Source organism: Falco cherrug, chromosome 17 (assembly GCF_023634085.1).
Source record: "Falco cherrug isolate bFalChe1 chromosome 17, bFalChe1.pri, whole genome shotgun sequence".
In the NCBI taxonomy this organism is placed as follows: domain Eukaryota; kingdom Metazoa; phylum Chordata; class Aves; order Falconiformes; family Falconidae; genus Falco; species Falco cherrug.
In genome coordinates, this window is record NC_073713.1 from 7,477,310 (window position 1) to 7,501,943 (window position 24,634).

The following is a 24,634-nucleotide window of genomic DNA, read 5'->3' on the forward strand; positions in this document are numbered from 1 at the left end:
TGCTGGGGGGGGGGGGGGGGGGGTGCAGGATGGTGGAGGGACCCTGGGAGGGAGGATGCGGGGGGGCTGGCGCGGGATAAGGCTCCGGGCGGTTGATGCGCGCAGCCCCTCCGCCTGTCGCCTAGTCGCCAGGAGTCGCGATAGGTGGCCGCGGGTTAGAGCAGCTATATGAAACGTACGGTTTTCGGGGTGCGGGAGCGGAGTGTTCACGTCTTTTTTTTTTCTAGGGTTTTTTTGTTTAATTTACTTATTGTTCTAGCCTGCCTTTCTGTGAGTCGGAGCGCTGCCACGGGGCCCCGCGCCTGCCGAACGCCGCCTCCCCGCTGACCCTCCATCCCCCTCGCTCCGCCGCGGCGGGGCCCGGCTGGGTGGGCCCGGGGGTGGGAGCCAGCCCCCCGCAGCGCCGCGCCCCTACGCCCCGCGCCGCGCCCGGCACTTTGCCCCCGGCCCCTGGCGCTGGGCGTGGCCTGGCGGAGGCTCCGCCCCCCCGGCGCAGTGACGTGCGCGCATCTCATTAGCGGCGCGCGCGGCGGCGAGGTGCCGGCGCGGCGGGCAGAGCGAAGCAGGTGCTGGAGATGGCGGGTCGCGCCCAGCCCAGCGGCCCCGCGGCGTGCGGCGGCGCCCCGGGCCTCCTCCCGCTCCTCCTGCTGCTGCTTTCCGCCGCCGCCATCATCCCCAGAGGTAGGACGCGGCTGGCCCTGGGCTGCCCCGCCCGCGGGGGGGCGCCGGCAGGGTGCGTGTGCGTGTGTGTGCGTGCGTGTGTGTGTGTGTGTGTGTCTGGGGGGGGGGAGGACCGCCGCCGGGGGTTGTTTCGGGGGGGGGGAGCGCCGCGTAGGGGGGGCGCTGGGGCGCCCGGGTGACCCCCCTTCCCACACATACCCCGGAGCGTCGCGGTGTGTTGGCCCCTGCAGCGTCGGCGGGAAGGGCCCCCCCGTGCGGGGACCCCCGGCGCGGGCTCAGCCACGCGTGTCGGGGCGGCGCGGGCAGCCGGTTGCCATGGAAGCAGCTTCTCCCCGCTGCCCGCGGGCTCATCAAGCGGCCTCCCAATTAAAAAGTAATTGCCGCGCGCGCCCCCCCCGGTGCTCGACGGGGGGAGGGGGCGCCGCGCCGCCACCGCCGCCCGCGGGAGCGGGGACCTGTTGCGATGCCGGTGCGAGTTGCGGGCGCGTTTCGCTCCCCTCGTCCCGCCCCGGGGACCCGGCCGGTAGCGCCGAGCTCGGTGACCCCCGGGGGGGCTTGCAGGCGACCGCCCCGCCGGGGCTCGCCGCCGGGGGGGCTCCCCGTGCCGGCGGTGCCCCCCTGGCCCAGCCCGCGGTGGCCGGCGGCCTCCCCAGCCGCTGCACCGCTCCTGCACTGAGCCGAGTAGCCGCAGGAGGGACTTGCACTTGTGCCTGATGGCTGTGATAAAATATTCCTCCTTAATGCCACTTTATATTTACAGTGTGTCACTGGAGAGGCACAAGGCTTCCTTTGGGGCTCGCGCCGGAGCAGCGGCATTGTCTGCCCGGGACGTTTCGGGAGGAACAAGGGGCCCATTGAGCCGCGGTTGGATTTAACTGGTGGGGAAAGGGGGGCGAGGGGCGCAGGCGGCTCGGCTGAACAAAGAGCTTTATTCACGGGCGTGTTGTACATGCTGCCCCCGGTCTCCCCCAGTGGCCTCGCTGGTAGGATGGGGAGGAAAAGCCGGTGCTTTTCGGCTCCGTTCACCGAGGTACCAGCATCCTCCCGACGGGGCCGGGGGCTTCTGCCCCATTTTCCACGGTGGAAGCGGTTCCGTTTCTCGAGCGTGCGTGCGCCCTGTTCCCCGAGACCCGAAGGGTGGCTCTGTTCTCCGAATTCGGCCGTTCTGCAGCCCGTGCGTCCGCCGAGGGCAGCCGGGATCGATGGAAACAAGCCGTCGGTGTCGGCTCTTTTCACTGCAAGACGGGGAAACACTCGCGTCGCTTCAGCACGACTCGGCTGCGCCTAGCAGCAGACGCCCAGATGTTTATGTAGTTGATGCATCGTCGTCGTCGTCCTCCTCCTCTTAGCTTTTCAGATGTTTTTTTCACAAGGTGCTTTTTGTGGCATGTACGCTTGGTTGGGCTCGATGCGGAGCTAATTGCCCGCTGGTTTGACCTGGAGACCCTCTCGCGGAGACGCCCGCGTTAAAAACACGAGCCTGGTTGCAGGACAGCCGCGGCGGCTCTTTGTTTTGCTGTCTGGCTCTCGATGCCTCACTGGGGTTTTGAATCCTGTTTTTTAAGAGCAGTTTTTAACTCGAGGCTGGTATGATCCTCCCATAGGGTAAGCCTCTTAATCGCTGCCCAGCAAACGGGCACAGCGATGTGATGTAGAATAGTGAAGCAGCTGAAGAGAAACAAAAGCAGGGCTGGATGTGGAATTGAAATGGCTGTGCCTGACCTATATGGTTGGGGTTTTCCAGCGGTGAAAGGCACTGTGCAACGTGAATTGAGGTTGCGATGCTGCTAGTAGAAGAGAAGTGCTTTGCCATTTTGGTGCTCTGTCATGAGTCGCAGGATTGAATCTGAGACCTCCTGCTTTAACGCCTTTTAGGCGTAATTTCTTTAAGGCCGAAGAACTCCAATCTTTTTTTTTTTTTCTTCGTTTGTTTTTCCTTTTTTCACCCCCCACCCTGTTTCCCCCTACCTTCCGAAAGCTATCGATTTGTTAGCTTCCATAGACTTGGAAGAGAACACGACTGTGGTGGCAGTAACGTCTGGTGCTGATTGCAGAGTGCTGCCATCACGCCTCCTGCGCCAGTTGCTACCTGAGGCTCGGCGGTGCGAGTGCCGTGTCACCACCATGATGGCATCCTGTCATCCGGAGCGTGTCCCGATGGCTTTGCTGCCTGTGTTAAGCAGGGGCAGTTGGAACGGGGAAGGGCAACACTCGGACTTGGTTTAAATTAAGCTGGTAACTCGAGATGAATCTGTGCGTTTCCGTGGCGCCTTTCTGCCTGCTCTCAATGCTGTACAGCCAACTAAACTTCATAACGCCCCTGTGCAGTAGGGAGAGAGTCGAGGAATGATTTTGGCTTGTACGGAGAGGCAGTCAGCGCTGGGGTGGAACACAGCATCTGTGATGGTGCAGAGCAACGTTGCACGGCAGTTTAGCAACAATAACTTTTCAGCTGAAGCTGTGGGAAGCGTTTTGAGGCAGCGTCAGCACGGAGCAGCAACCTGGCCGTGGCACAAAGGTGCAATGTGCCGGACAAGAGGCGGTCACAGCAGTATCTGCCGACAGCAAACGAGCCCTGTACGTGGCAGGCCAGAGGAGGACCCTGGTGAAGGCAGCGAGCGCTCCCACCGAGGCAGCGTTAAGCCGGGCTCCTTTGTAAATATGGAGTGAGTTTCTAAGGAGCCTTTGTACGCAAGCAAGGCGCGTCCGCTGATCTGCAGCAGCTTTGCTCGGGCTTGGCTGAGCTCTGGTGCTGAAAAACCATGGTTGCGTTCTGCATGCGATGCAAACGCTGCAGGAAGGTTGCAAGGAAGGGGCTGGTAAATAAAGTAATCCATCTGGGTTGCAGCTTGGGCTCATTTGTCTTGCATGTAGGCAGTTGAGCGCAGGTTTATAAGCATGACAATCTGGCTTGGAAACCGCTGCCAAGGAGGCTCCTGAGGATGGGAAGACGAGGGAAGGGCTCAGCTCCACGCGTGTCCTGCGTGGAGGAGGGGGCAGCTGTCTGCTCCCTTGGCTGTATGAGTGCCGTCCGTGTTCCCGGGCTGATAGGACGCTCATCGGCTTGGGTGGCCACGGCTGTTGTCGGCCTCGTGAAGGCGGCTGTGCGGGCAGGAGGCCAGTGAAGAGTTACGCTCCTCCAGGGACCCTCAGGCCTTATCAGCAGCTGCTTTGCTGATGCTGCCTTGCTGTTGTCTTTGTCTTCCGCTGTCTTTCCTGGGTGTCTTCGTAACCAAACAGCTCTGACTCGGTAAGCCCCGGTGGCTTGGCATGCCCACCTCTGCCAGTGCCAGAACCGGAGACACGCTCATTCGGTGGGGCAATGGCACGCAGTGGTCTCTGCCCCATCGCTGGGCTGAAAATGGGTCAGCTCCTTAACCCTGTGTCTGCCCGAGGCCATCTGGAATAAAAGGCTTGCTTCAGCCTGGATATGCCCTCTGTTTAAATGGACCGTGCACATGCTCCTAAGAATGTATTTGCTCAAACAAAAACCACTTTCTGATATTGCATGCAGGCAGGTTTTTCTGGATGTTTTCTGTTTAATGCATGTTTTTCTAGGGACTGTTGTCATACTTTTAAAAGGGGTTTGGACAACCTCTACCTCTTCTGGGTTTTGGTAGCACCTGGCAGTGCTCCTGTCTTGAAGGCAGGGGCTCCCTGTATCCCAGAAGTTAGGCTGCCTTCGGTGGTTCGGGGATTTTAGCAGACCCCAGAGGCCACGAGTGTAGCGCAGGCGGCGAGTCTGCAGCGTTTGCTGTAGCTGGAACCTGGCCAGTAAGTAAATACTTTATGCAGTGGTTTAAGAGCACAAGCAAAGCTGGATGTGCAATCTGTATCTTTTCTGAGAAACTGGATGCTGCAGGAGGGGTGGGAATAAATTTGTGTTTGTTTCTCTGGGGAATACTGTGCGCTGTTCTCTGGTGGTGCAAACCCACCAGCGCTAAATAAAGAGACTCTGTTTGGAAACGTGTAATGAAGGAGAAGACCCTGGGTGGAATGTTGTAATTATGAGTGGTATGTACTTGTTTAAGTTTCATAAATCAGTTGCTTTCTTGGGGTTTTAATTGCATGCTGCAGCTAGTAGCTGCTGTTGTGGTTAATGGGGAGCTCCACCACAGAACGCTTTGAAGGTTGTCCAGCGTGGGCTTGGGTGCTTTGGTGCGCTTGGCTTCAAGGGGAGTGTGCTGGTGAAAAAGGGTATTTTTTGCATGTGTGGCAGGCGTTTTTTGAAGGAAAATACCATGAGGCTTCAATAAAAACTTGGGTAATTGGAACACGGGGGAGCTTGTCGGCTGGGGCAGACATCAGTGGTGCGTGGTGGCTGGCCCACAGTGCTCTGAGATGACCTGGCATTTGTGGCTGAGCCATGGGCTGATTTTAGACGCTCCAGCTTTTTAATTTGCAAGTGGAGAAAGAGCCCCAGCTGCAAGTAGCGTGGGCGCAGGCTGACTGCTCTGGAGACCCTTGTCTGCATCTGACTAGTGTCTGCCTGGTTTCTCTTGGCCTTTCTTGCCATCTTTTCCGCTTCCTAGTGTGCTTGTTGCCTGTTGAACTTGCTGATTTTCCTGCTCTGTTGCACATCAGGCTCTCTCCTTAAGTCCCTGTGTGGCGCTGAGCTAGGTGTGGGGAGCCCCACAAGCTGCTGTACAGGACCCCTGACAACCCGACTTTCAGGTCTGTCCTGTTCACCCGTTCCAATGTATTCTGGCGAGCGACAGAAATACCCGGGGAGCAGCGACGGTTCTTGTAGTTGGTGCTGAACTCCCACCACATGCTCGCCTGCTGCGTGTGGTCGGTGGCTTGCTTGTTGTGTTTGAAATGCTTGACTAGATTGCCTGCACACCCAGTTATTTTAAGTTGCCAGTGTCCCTTTGTAGGGTTGGGACAGCGTGCTATTTATACCCTATGGTGTGGTTTTAATTGATTGTGTTCTAATGTGGTTTAAAAACTTGAGCACTAAAAACATTCTGACCTTACTGAATTCTCAAAGTGAATCTATTGGAAGACTTGAGACCCTATTAAGATGCCAGTGTGAAGGATCAAAGTGATACTTAAGCACATTGCTTTACTCAGAACTATAAAACTTTTGTAGGCTGCAGCTGAACTGAAAAATCTCTTCAGTTTTGTTCTTGGTTTTTGGGGTTTTTTGGGTGTGTTTTCTGTCACTGGAAATGCTGGCAGCTTCTTGGTGTTGTCCGTTTGCCGACAGTTGCACATGTAGGTGCTGCATTCTGGCAGGTTCACAATGGGTTTTCTTTCTGAAGTAGCACTGCCTGTTATTTATTTATTTTTTCTTTTTAATGGGTCCTGCCTGAGCAACGAAGGCTGTCTTGTCCCCCCCCCTCTCTTTCTCAGTGGCAGCATCAGTCAGGTCTGAGTGTTGAAAAAAGAAGAGGTTTTTCGCAGTGTGCAGTGGTGAGCGCTTTTTAAAACCCAGGTGTGTGTTTGGCAGTGAGAAATAGTTGCATTAGAAACTCAGTGTCTCCGCCAAGGCCAGCTGTGAAGTTTGCCCTCAGCAGTTACGTTGCTGGCTGGATTCTTCAGTGGGACGGCAGAACTGTGGTCCTTGTGTTGCCTCTTGTGGAGCTCTTGGCTGAGCGGTGGTCTCTGCCTGCGGAGCGGAGGGGGGGGGGGGGGAATGCACGTGTTGCTGTCAGAGCCAGGGCTGCCCCCCGGGCCGGCATTGCTCCTCAAGGTGCACTTGGGCTTGGCGAGCCTGGGATGTACAAACCCTGGGTTCAGGTTACGGCTGCCAGTGGGCCTCTGATCTTGTTGTGTCCTTTTTTAGCAGTGTTAGTCAGTGGGTGAGTCTGATTTATAGTCTCTTCAAAGGTCTGCTTCCAGAACGGAAATGTCACTGTGTTCCCCAAGCCATCGGCAGGTCCCTCAAGTCGGTCTTCTCCGGGGTGGGCTCTGGCAGCTGTGGTCTTCCATGCACAAAGCTGCACTCGAGTGCCAGTCTAGAACGTGATGGCTCTTGTGAGCCTGGACCCAAGATACCTCAAAACCTGATGCGGCAGTGCACCTTTTTGCTAGTGCAGTGATGCTATTTATAGGCATGAACTTTTCATGGACAGCATGAGGCCAAATTGGGGCTTGGCAAGCTGTGGCAAGAGGTCTGTGGGCACCATCACCGATGGCTGGATGGGGCCCCCTGGTACTGCCAGCCTGCACGACGTCTCCACCTGGGAGGTGGGTACATCCCAGACCCCTCTGCCGCTTTATTCCAGCGCTTAGCAGTGCAAATCCCTTCTCCCAAGTCTGACAGGGAAGAAGGAAATACAGAGCAGCGAAGCAATGTTCCCCTCCCTCTCCTGCTCCCCCTGTGCAGTAATAGAAATAGGAGTCTGAGTCTGCAGCATCAAAAGAGAGATCAGAGTAATCGGATCAAGCATGAGAAACTGCTTGTTGCCGCTTTTCTGTTTTTAAATGAGGCTGCCTGGCAGCTTCCCTCGCAGAACACTTTAAATATTAGTGATGTTAAGCTTTGGAGCTAGAGTTGCAGTAAAGTAGGGCTCTGCCAAAATTGGGCTAGAAAGCAAACTTTCTTTGTACAGCCTGAGTGAGCCTCTGGGCTAATATACAAAAATAAAGGCGTCCCATACCCTCCTGGCCCTTATTTTGTGGCTGAGAAGAGGGATGTTTGTCCCTAACTAAATGCAGGGTGTGCGCTCCCACTTCATGCCTTGTATTGCAGTCGCCCTTCGCTGAGATGCGGTCCATGTGCTGGTGTACCTGTGACCTTGAGAAAGCACGGTGACTTTCCTGCAAGCCATTCCCCCTGCTGCTGCCCTGGTGCGGCACAGGGTAGCTTTGGGGCAACAGCTGCCCTCTGTCCATTGGAAGGCGTTGGAATCTGGCTGGGTCAGACATGGTGGGGAAAGCTGCTGGGTCTGGTTTGTGGTCAACTGCAAAGGCTTGTTCTCCTTACGCTGGCTGGAGGCACATGGATGTCCAGCCCGGTCCTTAGTGTTTGTGGTGCTCCATAGCAGCAGAACACTCGCTTACCCGTGCGGTTGCAAAGCTGCAGCGCCTTTGGTTACACAGTTGTGTTTGCTCAGGCATTTTGCATGGATTAGCTCAATTGGTCGAGGTCCGCAGAAGAGCGGCGGGTATTGTTTTCTGTGCTTTCCTAAAGCAGAACGCGATGCTGAGCTCCTTGCTGGACGTTGCGGATAAGATGGCTTGCTTTCAGGAGCGCTGCTCGAAAAGATGCTAATCGGGTCTTTTACAACACCGCTTCAGGTAAGGGGTTTTGTTACGCCACAGATAATCCATTGGTGCGGTGAGGTTGGTGCTGGACAAACCCAAGTCACTTAAGCGTACATGACAAAGACAGAAACGCTGTGTCGCTCCATGGAGTTAGGTTATGAAGTTGGCCAGCTAATTCTAATTGGTTTCGTTGTAATGAAGACCCGAAATAGTTGCATTCGGAGGACTGTTGCTATAGCTTGGGTTGCATTCACGTTCTAAGCTATTTGGCTTGGAAACATGATTTGCGCTGGCTGTTTGTGCTCCCGTTACTTGCCTCATTGATACCTTTATTCACGTCAGCCAGCGTGGATGTAGGTTATGGCATTAGCAGCTCAGTGGAAGCGAGGAAGCTCCTAAGGGGGGTGCCTCTCCTGCTTTCCCTGGTCTGCACAAAGCGAAGTGCTCAGTGTAGCTGACTTGAGGACAGGCACTGCCATGCGCTGCACGAGCTCCTCATAACAAAGTGTGCTGCGTTGCTTTAGGTATCAGCAGCTCTTTAGAAGCGTTCTTGCCTCGGTTGCGTTTCCTGACTTACTCGGGGGAAGGCTGATGGGTAACTCGGTAACGTTGCTCGGTGCCGGCATCCTGAGCGACCCCGGTCTTCGTTATTGTTTCCTGATGATGGTCTGGCTGGGCTTCATGGCCTGAGGTGGAAAGCTGGTGGACAAACACCAAAGCCCTGAATGCTTGTCCTCACATGAGCATCGGCTTTCTCAAATGGAGCTTCTGGAGGATGGTTTGGGTTCGTTAGGGCTGCTCGGAGAAAGCCTGCTTTTTCAGGATGGGTACAGCAGGAATGAAACAAAGCGAAATCCCTGCTTGCCATGCGAAGCGCTTTCATGATGCTGGGGAGAATGTAAGTTGGCTTGACAGCAACTCCAGCTCTCCAGGCAGATTAATTTTTTTGCCACCCTTGTTTTTTACCATGCTGTGCAGTCTCCGGAGAAACCACACACGGTTCCCTGGCGCATACCGGCCGATGAGGCCTCAAATTAAATTGATGTGCAGGAGCATTTGATTTGCAGTTGAGCAGGGGGTGTTGTTTGCTGTAGCAAGGCTCCCTGCCGAGCCAGGTGGTGTTTCGTGGTTGCTTTGTGAACCGTCATCGCTGCTCCTGGGTGAAGGAGGGGCAGACAGCTGGGTCCCTGCCCGGAGCAGGGGGCTGTGGCAGGCAGCCTGCCATCCCCGTCCCTGTCAGACGTGCACAGTGACGTGTGGTAGGCATCAGACAGGACCCATTTCACCTGCTCCTGCTTCCTGTCCCTAGCTACTGTTGGAACATGGGTGCAGAAGGTTCCTCTCGGTGTGTAGGAACCGAGTGTGATTTCTCCGTTCTCACGTCACTTCTCACGTCTGACCTTCATTTTCTGCCAGTTTACCAACTGCTTGAAACGAGGGCTTGTGCTGCGTCATTAGGAGAGTGTTTCTGTCGGGTCACAACACACGACTGCGTTTGCTGTCGTTAAGGACCGTTCTTCCCCCTCCTTGCCCAGCTTCTGGTCTGGAAGCAGCTCCGAGGGAGGCATTGCTTCTTAACCTAGCAGGCAGAACTATTGGAAGTGAGTCCTGCGTGGAGGTTTTGGAGCTCTGTCCACATCAACGGTTTCTTGTTCGATTTAAAGGTCTTATACGCTCAATCATTCCATATAATCTTCAACAGAACGTACACGTTTAATCAACCTCCCTGAATCCATAACTGCCAGGTATTGCTGCTTCAGCATGTGAAGTGCGGTTGCGTCGTTTCTCGGTAAGAGCAAAGATTAAAGTGGGATAGCTAGGAGATTAACACTGTTCCCCTCGGACATCTTCAGGGAAAAAGGGAGAAACTTGTTGACAAGAAATAAAGAAAACACTTGGAGGCAAATCATTTATTGCTATATAGGAATATATAGAGCCTTGTAAACAGAGCCTTTATAGCAAACCCAATGATGTAGCTCTTAAATCACTCTGGGAGAATTTCAGATGCACGATTATAGGATGACTTGCTCCTCCGGGCTCTCTTTGGTAAATTGGATCTCAGATTTTGAAGTATGTTAACACAACGTGATGTATGAAGAATGCAGCTCTGGAAGGTGCGCACAATATGTCACATAAAGCTCTTTTTTCTTTCTTTTTTTTTTTTTTTTTTTTTTGTGGTGGTGGTGGGTTGTATTTTTTTAATTTGTGTTGAGGTCTGATAGGTCTACTGATCTCATTCCTGTTTGAGATGGGGGAGGCTGTCTTTAAGTGAGAGCTCCCCTAAATGTGATTTCAGCGCTGCCTATGGAACGAATTTTTTTTTTTTTTCTTATTAAATTCCTTGCAAGGAATATCTTGTGGGCTATCTGTTGTATTAAGAAGCCACCATTTCTTCTCCTTCCCACCCCTCAGAAATCTCACTTCTTTGGGTTTATGTATGAGGCTGCCCAGGCAGGAGAAGAGACTGAAGGCAGCTGCCCATGGGTGGTGGGGATGGGAACCTGGTGTTTTTATCTGGAATTAACCTGGAATTACCTCCTGGAATTAACCCTCAGGGACGGCACGGCCATGTGCAGTGAGGTGGTGTCGGTAGGACAGCGTTGCGCATCCAGAGGGTAGGACATCGGGAGCAGTTCAAAGAAGCCTGTGGTATGTGCAAATAATGGGCCTTAAACTGGAGTGTTATCTTCTGGGTGTTGCTACACCGTGTAGATTTTCAGTAGGAAATGTCACAGCGGTGGTAGCTGCCCCTTTGAACGGTCTGTGACGTGGCTCTGCCTCGGTTTCCCATGATGGCCAGGGCTGCTCAGAGGGGGCTGCCAGGGAGGAGGGGGGCTGGCAGGGCTGGGGTCTGTGATGTCGTGGGCTAAACAAGTGGTACCTATTCCTCCCGTCGTCCTCTCCCCGTTGTTATGTACAAATCCCATCCTAAAGTAGGGAGCAGCTTGAATTATCCTGCAGTAAATAAATAAGGATTACTAAGCTATTTTAAGCCTGGTCATCTGCCTGCCTTGCTGGGGAGAGCCTAGCGGGCTGGTCCATCGAGTGGGTATTCTCCCCGGGTCGGGATGAAAGGATTTTGCGCCAGGATTAACGGAGATGTTGGCGGGTGTGCACAGACGAGGGGATGTTGGTGAAAAATGGTGTGGATTGCTCCCTGCTTCTCCTGGATTTCACTGCCCAAAGAACAAACCTCGCGCTGCAAACTGTCGCTGAATCCACTGGGGAAACCTTCGGGGGCGCAGCTCTTCTTTGCTTTAAATAAAATGTCTTTGTAGCAGTCGAAGAAGCTGGGGTCTGTTAGAGATGCAATCCAAAACAATGTGAAAGTTTTAATAACTTGGTATTTTTGTTGTGCCAAAAAATCAGCTTACTTACAGAATAACTTTTCCTTGCTCAGCTGATTTATAAACATCTAGGAAATCATTTGCCTAAACCTCCATAGAAGTTTGGATGTAGCAGCTAAAGAGTAATTTTTGTCAGTTTAATAAGCATAATAAAATGGTAAGTCCTGGTGGAGGAGTGGGGAGAAGAACACCCCTGAAATTGTATCTTTTTGTTTTAAATGGGTTCCTAGGATTTAGAAGGAATTGGAAGGCAGATAGAGGGAAGAACTCTGGGCTGGTATTGAAGCAACTTGTCCCTGTTTTTGTGGAAAACATAGGGGTCCTGTGGAAGAGACGCTGGGCTCTGAGGAAGCGTTGGGTGGGAATTGCAGCTTGTGTGGGGCTGGTTGGGGTAGCCCTGGGCGCTTCCTTGGGCTCAGTGGCCAGGGCACAGCGAGCTGTCCCCGTTTCTTCTTGCCCTCAGCAGTTTTGGAGTGCTGTCAGTATGAGTTTCTCACCCTATGTGATTTTTGTATGTTTAGTCTCCTCTTGGAGTGGCTTTTTTCAGCCTTCATTTGTCCGGATTATCAGCATGCAGAGGAGAGCTGACTTGTATTTACATGATTTAGTTGTAAATATGGTAAGTGTTGATAGATATTGTTGTCATAAGTGCTTACAGCTACTGGACTGATTACTGAATTTCTTATGTGAAAATCTGTACAAGCTATGCGTACTAGCAGCTTCCCAAGGGAAGTGCGTGAAATGAGCTTGTGCTTTCCGTGTAGAAATCAAACCCTAGATGTGGCTGGAGCGGGTGAATTTATTGGGGAAGCGATGTCGAGTATTGTCTGGCAACAGCTGAGGTTCCCAGGCTGTAACAAAGGAAAAACAAAAGGTTCTTGGGTTTTTTTTTGGTTTGGTTTTGGGTTGTTCTTTTGGGTTGCTTTTGGTTTTTTGTTTTGTTTTTTTTTTTTTTGGTGGGAACAGATGTCATTATGTGGAATAGCTATTGGGTGATGATGCGCACAGGAGACATCTGCAGGGTTGTGGACAGGGGGCTTGGGATGAATGATGTTAATTGTTGCACTGGGGTTGAAGGAACAAATGCGTTATTTGCTGGTAGTTTCTTTTTAACTGACTAATATGCTCTGCTTGAACTGCAGTTTTTAACAGTATTACTTCCAGAATGCTTTGCATACCTACCTAGATCCCTTGCATTTGCAAACGGATATTTCTGGGAAATGTCTCTCCAGATGCAAAAAGCCTGGATTTAGCAAAATCCTCTCTAGGGGGTGTGGATTGCAGAGGGCTCTCTGCAGCCTTAAGTCATGTCTTCACATTGCTGAAAATCTTTGTTTCTTGTGCGTTTGACCAACGGGAATGAAAATTTGGGAGGTGTAATTTAGGGTGGTAAAGGTTATTTTGTTAAAAAACATGCAGGGAGGGAGGAGCAGGTCATGTTGTGTGTGGAGAGAATGTAGTGGTGTGACTGGTTTGCACAGCTGGGGACCCCCTTCCCAAGCTTGCTGGTGCTGGGAGCAGGGCCTGGATTCCAGGCGGGGATGTGCCTGGCGTGGGTTTGCATTGCCAGGGGATGGAAACCCTGGACCTCAGGGCAGTGACTTGCACTTTGCAGGCTCCTGAGCAGTTTGCAGTCTGTAAGCTGCCTCATGGCGATGGCTGGAGGTGCCGTTGGTCTGGTAGCTGCTCATAATGTGCTCGATGCTGAATTTAGAGCATAGCTAAAAATCTCTCCCTGCCCCGGTGTGCTTTTCTCTGTAATACTAACGCTTAAGTCTTGTGTATCTCGCTACAGCTTAGGCCGTGTGAAGAAAACCTGGGAGCTGCATCCCAGTTCTCACGGCACTGTTTTTTCTTAACAGCACTGTACGTGTGAAGTGAGAAGCAGCGCTTCCGTGCCCACTGCTCGGTGGATGCATTTTTCAGTTTAGAGCTGTTTCCTTGGGAGTACAGACAAGTTGGAAGGAATATCTTTTCCCTCCCAGGCAAAACCTGTCCCTTTGGTCCGAGATGGAGGGGCTTGTCTGGATCCGTAGCGGAGTTTGGCAGTTGGTTTGCCTTTCAGCCCCTCGATTCAGGACTGTCTTGCCTTAAGGGTGGGGGTGTGGGGGGGAAACAACAAAAAAAGTTCTTCACTTGTGGGGTCAGGAGAAAAGGGAAAATAGGAGTCCTGAGTACTTAGTATGGGCAGTGTAAGCTTTGCAGAGTCACACATCCAGATGGATTACATGAGGAACTTGACATCTTGTTTAAAAACAAATCATTCATTATGTAGCAATGAATAATCAAGCATTACAGTTTCATCTCTGGAGGTTCCTTTTTTGGTTGGAATTTTGATAGTTCAGTAATTAAAAGCTGAAAGCTATTACGCTGTCTACATGTTGATCAATTGGTAATTAAAAAGTTGATGATAGATACGATATTTCATGGGACTGGTTTGTTACGATCAGATTTCCTTAGTGTGTTTTGAAAATTGTCATTTAACTTGGCACTTAAGCATTTTTCAATATTCATGGACTATTTTACTTGAATTTTATAAATGCTTTTAAATTGTCATTATTTGCATACAGTAATTTAGAATCAAAAAATGTTTTGGTTTTGAAAAGACCTTTAAGATCAGAGTCTAACTGTTAACCCAGCACGGCCAAGCCCACCACTAACCTGTAGTGCTAAGTGCCACATCTACACATCTGTTAAATGCCTCCAGGGATGGTGACACCATCACTTCCCTCAGCGGCCTGGTCCAGTGCTTGGCAGCCCTTTCAGTGAAGAAATTTTTCAGGACCTGGCACTGAGCCTTGTTGAGCCTCGTACAGTTGGCCTTGGGCCACTGATCCAGCCTGCCCAGCTCCCTCTGCAGAGCCTTCCTGCTCTCAAGTGGACCAACAGTTCCACCCAACTTGGTGTCATCTGCAAACTTACTGAGGGTGCACTCCATCTCCTCAGCCAGACCACAACAGCCTCCCACCGCGATACCTGCTTTGTTGGACTCTGCCCCGTTTCTTACCATAAATGCTCAACCCGGTTATTACCATCATTAAGCTGTAGACAATCAATTCCCTCCCTGACATACCGAGCTACCCTGCTGCCTCTCCTTCCTTGTTTTTCCCTCCTGAAGAATTTACTGCCATCCATCCCACCAGTCATCCCACCGTGTTTCCGTGATGGTGACTGTGCTGTAGTTTTCCTGCTGCGTGGTGGCAGCCAGCTCCCCCTGCACGTTGCCCATGCTGTGTGCGTTGCTGCAGATGCCCTTCAGTTGGGCTATTGCTCCCACCACTTTTTCCTACGTGACCGTTCTCGGGCGCTTCTGTGGTTTCTAACACATCAATAACCCTTGTGTCTTTGCTGCCCCATGGATCTTGATCCTGTACCTCCACCGAGGTGACAGGCCAAAGGACCTCGCTCCCTCAAACAATGGTGTGCCACCCTGGGGCTTCTCTCCAGCGAGCCTGGTTTTATCCCTTTCTCCCTTCAAATCTGGCTTAAAGCTCTTTTGATGAGCCCTGTGAACTCCTACACAAAGATCCCTTTCCCCCTTTGAGGCAGGTGGACCCCCTCTGTTGCCAGCAGGGCTGCTGTCATTTAGATCAACCCGTGATCCAAAACCGCAAAGTTCTGCCAGGGTTGCCAGGCATGGAGCCAGATGTTGATCTGCTGGCTCCTCCTGTTCCTTCCCTCATCGTTCCCTGTGGCTGGAGGGATAGAGGAAAAGGCAACTTGTGCTCCTGATCCCTGAACCAGTTGTCCCAAGGCCCTTGAAGTTGTTCTTGATTGCCCTCAGACCTCTCGTTGCAACTTCATCACTGCTGACCTGAAAAATGACCTGAAAAATGAATATTGGATGGATGAATGAATGGATGGAGGGCCGTACCGGGGTGGGAAGCTTTCTCCTCGCATCATGAACCCGGGCCCCAGGGAGGCAGCAGGCTTCCCGAAGACGTGGGTCTAGTCGGCATATCGGGCTTTCTGTTCCCATCAGAAGGGAGTCTTCTATGGAGGTTCTTTGGTTGGTTTGTTTTGGGTTTTTTTTTTTTTTTTTTTCCCCCTGTATGGAAGTGGTTTTGTGGCAGGGCTCCTGGCAGGTCTCTCTGCTCCCCGGAGGTTCCCTGGTTTGGGAACCCCCCATCCACCGCGCCGGAGCTCTGGGCTGCCCTTCGTGCCACCACTGGAGCCACTCACCACGGTGGCTGAGCGCTAGTTTTGGTTATATCGCGTTTAAATCTCCTGCTGTTGCTCCTGGGCTCGACTGGGATTGTAGGACTTTAATATGATCCAAAAGGCTGGTTTTCTCCCCATCAACTGTAGCGTGTTTCAAGCCTGTGTCCATGCCCCGCCTCTGGTTACTACATAATTCTTGCGCTGTTGCAGCATTAATTTGCTGTGGCACATTGCTGTGGCTGGCTTAATCAACCTGAATCTAAGGCAAATAGCAAAGCGTTCTTGAGCTATGACCCTTGCTGCAAGATTCATTCCTTGTAGGAGTCATTCAGCTTTCCTGCCAGCTTCTTAGTCTGCACCTGATGGCAGAATGCTAATTGGGACAGAAGGGACTTGGGCTTTGGGCTGCTGTGTTGGCTGCACCGCCTGCATCCCCCTGAGCCCTCCGGCCGGGCACGGTTTGGGTTGTGGCACCAGCATCATGACTCAAGGACGGCCCCGATGCCGTGTTGTCTTCAGGGTGGTCCTGTCAAACGCATGGGTGAGATTCTGGAGGGATTCAGGGATATTAAGTGGAAGAATATCAAAGGACAGCGTAATTTAAATCTGAGAGTTTTGTCAAATTGATTAGTAAGGGGGCAAATGATACTGATAAGGAACTTGGCTAAAAAGTAGAGCGCTGCGGCGCAGCGTCCGGCAGCGGTGGTGGTGTAGGACAGCCTGCCCTGCCGTAGCAGCTCCTGCTTTTTGAGCTTTTGGCTTCTCTGGTCGATGAATATCTGAAAAGCCTATGGGTCTGCAGAGCCCCCTTGCAGCCAAGGGAAGGTTGAAGCTAAGTTTGATAATACAATCAGGGGTAAAGCAGTCCAAAATGAGGGAAAACTGTGTTGGTAATGGCCTCTGTGATGGAAGATTCATTGCTTCAGGAGTCTAATCTGAGACCAAAATGAAGCCCAGAGCTGACACTCTTCAGAGCATAACGTAAGATTTACTGCTCTGCCACACTCCAGAGATTAAAAAAAAACAAACAGCCACCCTCCAACCCACCCTTCCTTTGCTGCTGAACTCAGGGAAAACCAGTGTTGGTTTCTTGGGGTTTTTTTTGTGTCTAGTGAGTAAAAAAGCAATATGGTTTTGCCATGTTTTTGCAAAGGTGTGCAGGGTCCTCCTTTTTCTTCTGCTTGTGGCCCTGCTGCTGGCAGGGAGCTGGTGGGGTTGGGCTGTCTGGGGGTGGTCCTGCCAACGGAGGTGGGTGATGCTGTGGCAGGGGATCAGTCTTCACCCTGCTGACTCTGCGGGCTGTACCAGCATTGGATGAGCTTGCCTGGAGGCTGCGGCTGGGTGGCTTTTGCTGGGTTAGAAATGCTTCTCGAGCAGGGGTGGGCGGGTGCGGGGCTGGCGACGTGCCCTACCTGAGCTGCAGCCCTGGCACCGGCTTGCTGCGTTTGGCTTGGAGGTAGAGAGCCGTTCCATATCCCTGCCAACCTGATCTAGTGGAAAATACCTTTCCATCACTTAATCTGTCAGTCTCAAATAAGCCTAGAATGGCAGGCAAGGCTTCCCTACCTGGATGCCTGTGAAGATGCTCGATTCGGGTTGTGAGCCTCTCCACCATGCTGTGTTCTCAGCACTGGGTTGCTTCTGGGGAGCCAGAAAGGGAAAGCCCAGGTGCTGGATCCCACAGAAGGGAGAACCCCTTCCCAGCTCTGTCCTCTGACCATCAGGATGTCCTTCTGTGGTCCAGGGCAGAACGCTCTGCGTCCTCCTGGTGGTGTAAAAGCCTGTAATTGCTTCACCTGCTCCGCTGGGATACGGACAGCATTTGATATGACCGATTCCTGCAGGAGGTGAAGACGTGACATCGGTATTGACACTAACACCTTAGACACGTTCTGGAAAGCCCTAGGTTTAAAAAGCACTCTGTCCTTAGACACTTGTTGCTTGGTGACAGCTGGTTCCAGTAATTTGTTTTTATAGGGCAGTTTGTAGTAAATGAATGACACGTTGAATATTTTACTGAGATTTTTAGATTATCTAAAGAATACTTTCTGGTTTACTAATTGGTAGATAATGCCAAATACATTGATGTTGACATGAGCAAATGGATTTAAAATGATTTTGAAGTGAGCCTCATTAAAAGATGCTCTAATTCAGTCAACAGGAAATGTCAACTAACGTGGCCGTGCGCGCGCTCTTGGACCAGATTGTGGCAGCGCTGGAGTTTTTATGGGCCTGTGTTAGTTACAGGCAAATACACCACTGCGTGCGGCTCCTGGTAAGTCTCGTTAAATTCTGGATGGCTGATTCTACGAGCTGCGTTTGTTAGAATCATGGAAGCTGAGAAATTAGTGATTTTACAGAGTTCCATTTGGGGAAGCCTCTTTTCATCAGCCTTTTTCTGAAAAATGCCAGAGAGAAATAAAAGCATTTGTAACTGGAGGTGATTGGAAGGTGTGCTCAGGTTGACGTGATGCCCAGTTGAGTTTTCTGAAGTTCTGGAGGGAGGCAGCGATTTCGGAAGGTTTTCTGATTCTGTGAGCTGTGTCTCTGGGGGGTGGCTGGCTGCAGCTGTGTGGAGCAGCCCTGGCTGAGCTGGGGATGAAGCTCCCTGTTGCAGCCCGAGTTGCTGCCGAAACGGTGTGTGCCGCCCTGCGTGTGCAATGTTGATCCGTAGGAGTCAGAAAAGAAAGTAGAAATCCTGTGCGAGGGCCAGCGAGAGTATTTATTTTTGCCGCGATGTGCCGGGCTTTTGTTGGGAAAGGTGATCAGATCGAGTAGATTCTAATGAGCAGTGACAGTCCGAAAGCATTCCGGTTTTAATCCTGAGGAAGGAGGTGGATTTGGATGTCTCCTCAGGTTTGTAATAAATCACTGTAGCGCCTGGTGCTCCAGGTCCCATTTGTTGCGGATAGGGGGAGATTTTTGTACTCGCCCAGATTAGGATCTGCCTTTTTTGGGCCTTCCATCAATAAAATTAATTTTTCCTTTTCTCTGTGAATCTCTGAGGGATGTTGCTTCGCTGTCGTGCGAGTAGTGTCTGAAGTTTTGAATTCATAAAACTGGATTTACTTAAATCTCTTGTTTTCATTTCCTCAAGACAAATGGGGGAATTAGTGCATGTGCAGCTCTGGCCCAGTGTTAACCCTTTTCTCTTTCAGGGAAAATGAGCTTCTCCGAGGCTTAAGAAATGAAGGAGAGAATGCTTTGGAGACATGACTAACATATCAAATATGTGCTATGTTGCATAAACCTATTATGGGTGTAATGTAATGTTCTCTCTAAAGAGATTCATGGCCGTCGGGGGGAGTGGGGAAGCAATCCTTTTCAGTAAATTGCAGCTGGATGAATATATTTTTAAAGTAAAACAGAGAAACTTAAATATCTCTTCCAGCTTTGTTGTGCCACTCTGCCATCGAGTCTCTCTAGTTGGAGCCGCCTGGCCTGCTTAGGGAGCACGGTGTTCACTGAAACAAGACTAATGGGTGAGATATTTGACTTTGCTAATTGGTACAGTGTAAAGGAAAAGCTTGTCTATAGCCTTGGTCAGCAGTCTTTAAATCTTGGAGACAGGGCAGCGGTGCGCTGGGGGTGGCTCGAAGTCGCAGTTCCTTCAGAGGCGCAGGAGGCGCGTCGGAGCCTCGCTCGTTGTGTGCGCATCAGTGCGGCTTTTCAGCTGGGTTTAAAACCACCATACCGTCAGAAACAAGCTCCTGTGCTCCCTGCGCGGTCTGTATTGCTGTAGTTCCAAAGTCTGAGGCTCATGTCTCATGTTTTCAGTGTATTTACCGTGCACGTGGATGGCGCAGTTGCGTGTCGGGAAAGCAGCACGGGCAGAGGGGCGGCTGGCTATCCAGACCTCCTTTGTATTGATGTCACAAACACTGACAGTCTTTGCTTCTGTCTCCCTTCTGTCCTCCTGTTTCCCAGATAGTTTTGCGTGTCAGTGACTTTTGCACCATGTGCGTTGCGCAGAGCGTAGCGCAACGCAGCAGTCGGGTTTGCTGAGCCTTCTGCTTGCTGGTCTCTTCCAGATCAGCAAAATCATGGCTAATGTTGGAGGAGGATGTTCCCTACCAAACCTGAGGATAGAGTAATGGTGTAAAAAGGGACGGGATGAAGCTAGCTGCCTTGGTGTTTCTGTGATTCTTGACTCCTTTCTGACACCTGTGGGCCAGCTGTCGGGGAATTATGGTGGTAGGGGTGGGGGCTGTCAGAGGATATAAAAACACATTTGTATGCCAGATGCTACATCTTGGCTATGAGAGACCATGGGGAAGGTTTAGCAAAGATGATAGTTCTCTGGGGTGGGGGGTTGAATCTGCCTCAGCTCTGGTGTATTTGGAAGTACTCAGAAGTTAAGGGATTCCCGTAAGGTGATTCATTCTCAAAATATATTGAACGCAGCAGAAGATAGGCATCAGGATTAGGGGAGCCATAAGAATATTTGACAAAAAAAGCCAAACTGACCCAAAAGGTACGTCTTACCCTTTGAAGGGGAAAGGGAGCAGGTTTGGGTTAACTTCTTTGGGAGTGACTCTTGTATTGTCCTAAGGCTGATTTCTGCAGGAAGGAGATGAGGTAGAGGAGTCCTTCACTAAAATTGCTTTCCCAGGTGAGGGGTGATCATGAAGAGCATCTTTAAAAGGGGGAGAAAGCCTCCAAAAAATCCCAGGAGAGCAGGTTTCAGCTTTCTCCTGTCGTCGTGGGCTTGCCAGGGTGTTCAGAAGATGACCTGAGCCCCTCTAAACTTTCATTAATGTCTAAAATTAATAAATACAAACGCTATCCATTTAGTGCATAATCCCTTCTTTAGATTGCATGTAGGCATAATCAAAGGATGCTTAATGTATTACATTACCTGGGATATTTGGGGATATTTTTATTATACTCAAAGTAATCTGCAAGATCTGATACGAAGAGACACAAAAGGTTAGTTGAAAGCAGACAAGAACTGAATCATTGAATTGAGTAGGAACTGCATTGTGCAAGCTGTAATGCTCCTTTCTATTAATTACTGCAATTATAATTATGGAACCCAAAGTATTTAATTGGCCTCACAGACTCTTCGCACTGAATAGATTGCATTGTTACCATTAAAAAAAAAAATATCCTCTTATGCATTGCAAATACATGTACGTGTTGCTCTCTGGTTCTCAAGAGGTTTCTTTGTTTATGTGATGAGTGATTAACGGAATTATGGATCTTTCCTGTGTTGTGTCAAACTAAAATCAAATGAAAGAAGAATTCTTCCCATGCATCAGAAGAAATTAGAAGCTTTAAAAATATAGCTTCACGCATTAAAAACACCAAAATCCAGCATAATCAGGGCCACGAAAACAGTTTTCAAACATGTGGAAGTCTCTAGAATGAAGCCAGCGCTTGGAGCTGGGTCGCCCTTGCTGCCGGTCTCGTGGCAGCGCAGCGTGGGGCTGGCCTGCTGGCCCCGGCACACATCCTGCTAACTGACCGCATCTGTCAAACAGCGTTCGGAGCTGCGGTGGGAGAGGGTTGGGCGTTCATCTCGCGTTATCCTGCCATGTTCAACTTTGCTCTTGGTGTACCGTGCGTGAGACGAGCAGGCAGGTTTAATTACAAAGCAGTAATTCCATCAGCAGGGCTCTAGTGAGCCCTTCAAACAGAGGGAAAGCCCATTTGTTCTCCATTAACAGCAGAAAGGTGCGGAAAGGTTTGTTTTTCCGCCCTTACTCCGGCATCCCTGTTTGCCGCTCAGGCAGTATTTATTGCCCTTTCCTGATCTTTTAATGTTTCCGCAAATGGAAGGGCAGTGGGTTCCGATATACCCAGATCATAACTTCCCATTGAAATGGCTTTTTAAATGGAGCGTTCTTTCTGAATTGCTGTTTCTTCTTGTTGGCTAATCTTCGCTGAGGGGCGGTGGGGGACGAGGGCTGAAATCGTCATACACAAAGATGCTGTGTGTAACACTTGGCAGGAGGACTTGAAATTGGATTACAAGCTACTATTCCAGCAAGTAAATGTCCGTGGTGTTTTTATGGCTTATCCCTATTCATCTATGTTTGCAGGGCTTTGCTTGCCAAGCGTTAATGTAAACACTCTATTTTGAGACATCAGTCCATTTGCCTTCTGGAAATCCTTCTTTTATAAGGTGGTAGTAAACCTCTGTACATAAAAACAAAATAGCCCTGTGGTCATAACTGCGCGCAGACTGGTGCTGCTGATGCACGGTGTCTGACAGCGCCTGCCACCTGTGTCAGCAGTCCGGTAGCTCCAACTGGGGACTGGTTTCAGTGAAATGCTCTCGCTCTAGGCACCAGCACTCGCCACCGTGGCTGAGCAGCATCTTCTGGCCACGGACTCACTGCCAAAACAAGTCATTATGCGAGCAGCGCAGCTAACAAAGCTAACGAAGGGTTTCTGGGCTTTCAACCTCATGAGTGGGTTCCCCACAGCGAAGCTTGAAGTTCCATTTGTGACGTGCCTGTCGGTACGTGCACAGCAATTGCTCCTCCGTAGGTTCTTCCATGCTGTTGGGCAGGCGCTGGTGCCGCAGCCTTCATCCAAGATGCTCCTGCCCGGCTGCTCTGGTGACTGTCTCTTCGAATGCTGAAAGTTCTTATCTCTGCTTCTAGCTCGAGCCTGACCAGCGAGTTTACAGACTGTATAGACGTTGCTGTTTGGTCTTACTAATTGGCCGTCGTCTACCGAACACAGGTCACAGCTTCGGCCTCAGTGCTACCCGGGGTTCGTCTGGGTTGAAGACGGAGCTCCTTTGAAACAGGAGTAACCTGGGGGTGGAAACATATGTATGTATACATATGATTCTGCCCCTGTGTGTGCGTGTGTGTATGTGTGTGTGTGTGTGTATATATATATATATATATATATGTGATTCCCCCCGGTGAGGCTGGACTTCTTATAGTTGCATTTGGAAGAATTAAGCTGACCTTCAACAGAGTTGTGCGTCTGGTAGACTCTCCTAGAACAGGTTTTCTAGAGTTGATGCTCAGTGTGAAATGGATAATAATTCCATCTCTTTAGGGGATTTAAGAAATGATTTTACTATACTGTTGGCTTGGATGAAAAAATTGCATAGGAATGTCACCTGAAACTTGGGCTGAAAAGAGAAAATGAGCAAATCTTGTGTGTCCAGCCAAGCAGTTAGTATTTCAGTGGTATAATATTTTGCACAATATTTTGGAAGAAACTGTGCAAACTTGCGGAAATACGGCCTCGAAAATGTGCGAAGAATTGCAGTATTCTGTGAATGTGCAATCTGTGTAGTTCTTAGAGGGAACTTGGTGTCAAGTACTTAAGAATATTTTGTGGTTCAGAGCCTTCTCGTGTTTATTTTGGGATGCTTTGTGACTGGGAAAAAAAAAACAACTAGTAAGTATTTATCATACTTCCTTGCCTCCTTTGAGAGCGCACACAGAAGCGAATGAAAAGATAAAGGCATAACTTCCCAGTGGAGAGCTGTTGCTGGCGTTTTTGTATGGGAACGGAAAGAAAATGTGGCTTCATAGCACAGGGAAATCTGCAGAAATGAGGGAAATCTGTAAATAAGAACTGGTGCATTTTCTCCCCTCTACTCCAGTTCCCTGAACACTTGTTTACATCTTAAATGGGGTTAAAGTACCTTCCTTGGTGGCGGGTCTTATTTAAAGGTGGGCTCAAGTGATGGGGATGAAAGCCTTAAATCCCATCTTTGGATAACGAGGCTGGCCTTGTGCAAGTCTCTGGGAATCCATTTGGCAGGAAAAAGAAAAGACTCTCTTCCGATTTTCTGGCATTGCCCCGAGGTCAGGGAAGGAAGGAAGAGGACAAACTTCCTACGCCCCATGTTGAGCGTGGGGGCCACCGTGGCTCAGGGCACCTTCCTGCTGCCGCGTGCTTGGCAGAGCTTGCCCAGGCGAGGGTTTCAGGTTGTTACTGATGTTGGTATAACAACAGTGGTGTTCTGTTCTGTTTCAAAAATGCTTGTTCTCTTCTAAAAGTGGAATTGCCCCCTGCTGACCACAAGAAAAGAGGGTTGAGAGGAGCGACACGGTAAAGCCACAGAATGGCATTAAGCTTGAGAAACTATTTTGGTGCCTTCTGAAAAGGCTAATGGTCAGGCAACAGCCCATAACTGAAATGTGTTAAGGTGATGTTAAGGGTGGAAAGCAAAATGCAAAGCTCCATCATACTTTATTAAACAAAGATGTTCGTACTGGTATATAATAACATGCTTTTATACTACGTTATACTTAAAATTAAAATGTTTATTCTGCAGCACCTCTTTGCTCTCTTCTAACAGGGGAAGCCAAGGATCAGCCGCGCTCTGCGTGATTGTATGAGCAATGTGTGTGATCAGCTTCTGTAGTGACAAATGGCAACTGTCGCTTAATTTTTATCCCCATTTATGTAGCTCCAGGACCCATTTTTCAGGTGGAATGTTGAAGCCATTAAAAAGAAATAAGTAAACTATACTGTATTCCATCATTTTTGGCAGCTACCCAGTGGTCTGGAGCCTTAATGTGTGCGTTTCTATACAGGTATTTTTCATAAGGCTTCTGCAAGGCAACCGTTTTATACTTTGCTTGTTGACTTGACTTATGGAAGATGAAAGTGTTAAGTAAATCTTGAGCCAGGCTCTTACTAGCACAGAGCCATGGCTGGCTCTGCCTTTATTCCCAGAGTCTGTAGGTAAATCGGTAGTGGGTATGTTTAATGCTTTCAGCTGCATTATTTTTAGCCTCAAGTAAGGCAAACTCTTCTCTGAACCATAAATGTTGAAGGCAAAGTGACATTGTGTTGCTCTACTTGTTTTACTTATCGGATTAGAGCTAGATAGACTGGTTTGGGCTTTTCACTTTTTGGCAGCGCGGTGGTTTCTGCCACACAGCTGTAATTTAAAGGCGGGCGGAACCTTCGTTTCATTGGGAGCATTAATATACCATACAGAGGCTTAAGCATTATCGAGCTTTGCCAGTTGCTCTTAGTATTTTCTTTAAAAAGCAGTAAAGATCATAGCTTTGGGTTGCTGTAGCATTCGGCTAAGGGTTCAGTTGTAAGCATCCTTGCCCCCTCTGTTAGGGGGGACAAAAGCCCTGCATCACCTGGCGATGCAGGATTTCCAAGCCGTTAGTTTAATTTCTAATAAAAAGCGTTACGGTGTGTTGCAGATGATGTGACATTTGTAAAGGTCATTCGAGGGAAGCTGGGTTACCTTAGGGGAAGTTGACAAAGTCTGTTCTTGGCGTGGGCTCCGT

At 50.2% G+C, this 24,634-nt stretch overlaps 1 protein-coding gene across 11 annotated transcripts in view; it reads left to right on the forward strand.

The window, feature by feature from the left end:
• Positions 1-516: 516 nt before the first annotated feature.
• CADM1 (cell adhesion molecule 1) overlaps positions 517-24,634 on the forward strand; it is a 170,454-nt gene continuing 146,336 nt past the window's right edge. For 5 of the 11 annotated variants that reach the window (XM_055728488.1, XM_055728490.1, XM_055728489.1 and 2 more), the window contains exon 1: positions 518-681. In XM_055728488.1, coding sequence (XP_055584463.1) covers positions 576-681 — 106 coding nt within the window. In that variant the 5' untranslated portion in view covers positions 518-575. Of the gene's footprint in view, positions 682-24,634 lie in introns of all 11 variants that reach the window. The other 6 variants (XM_055728493.1, XM_055728497.1, XM_055728498.1 and 3 more) reach the window with 3 other exon arrangements.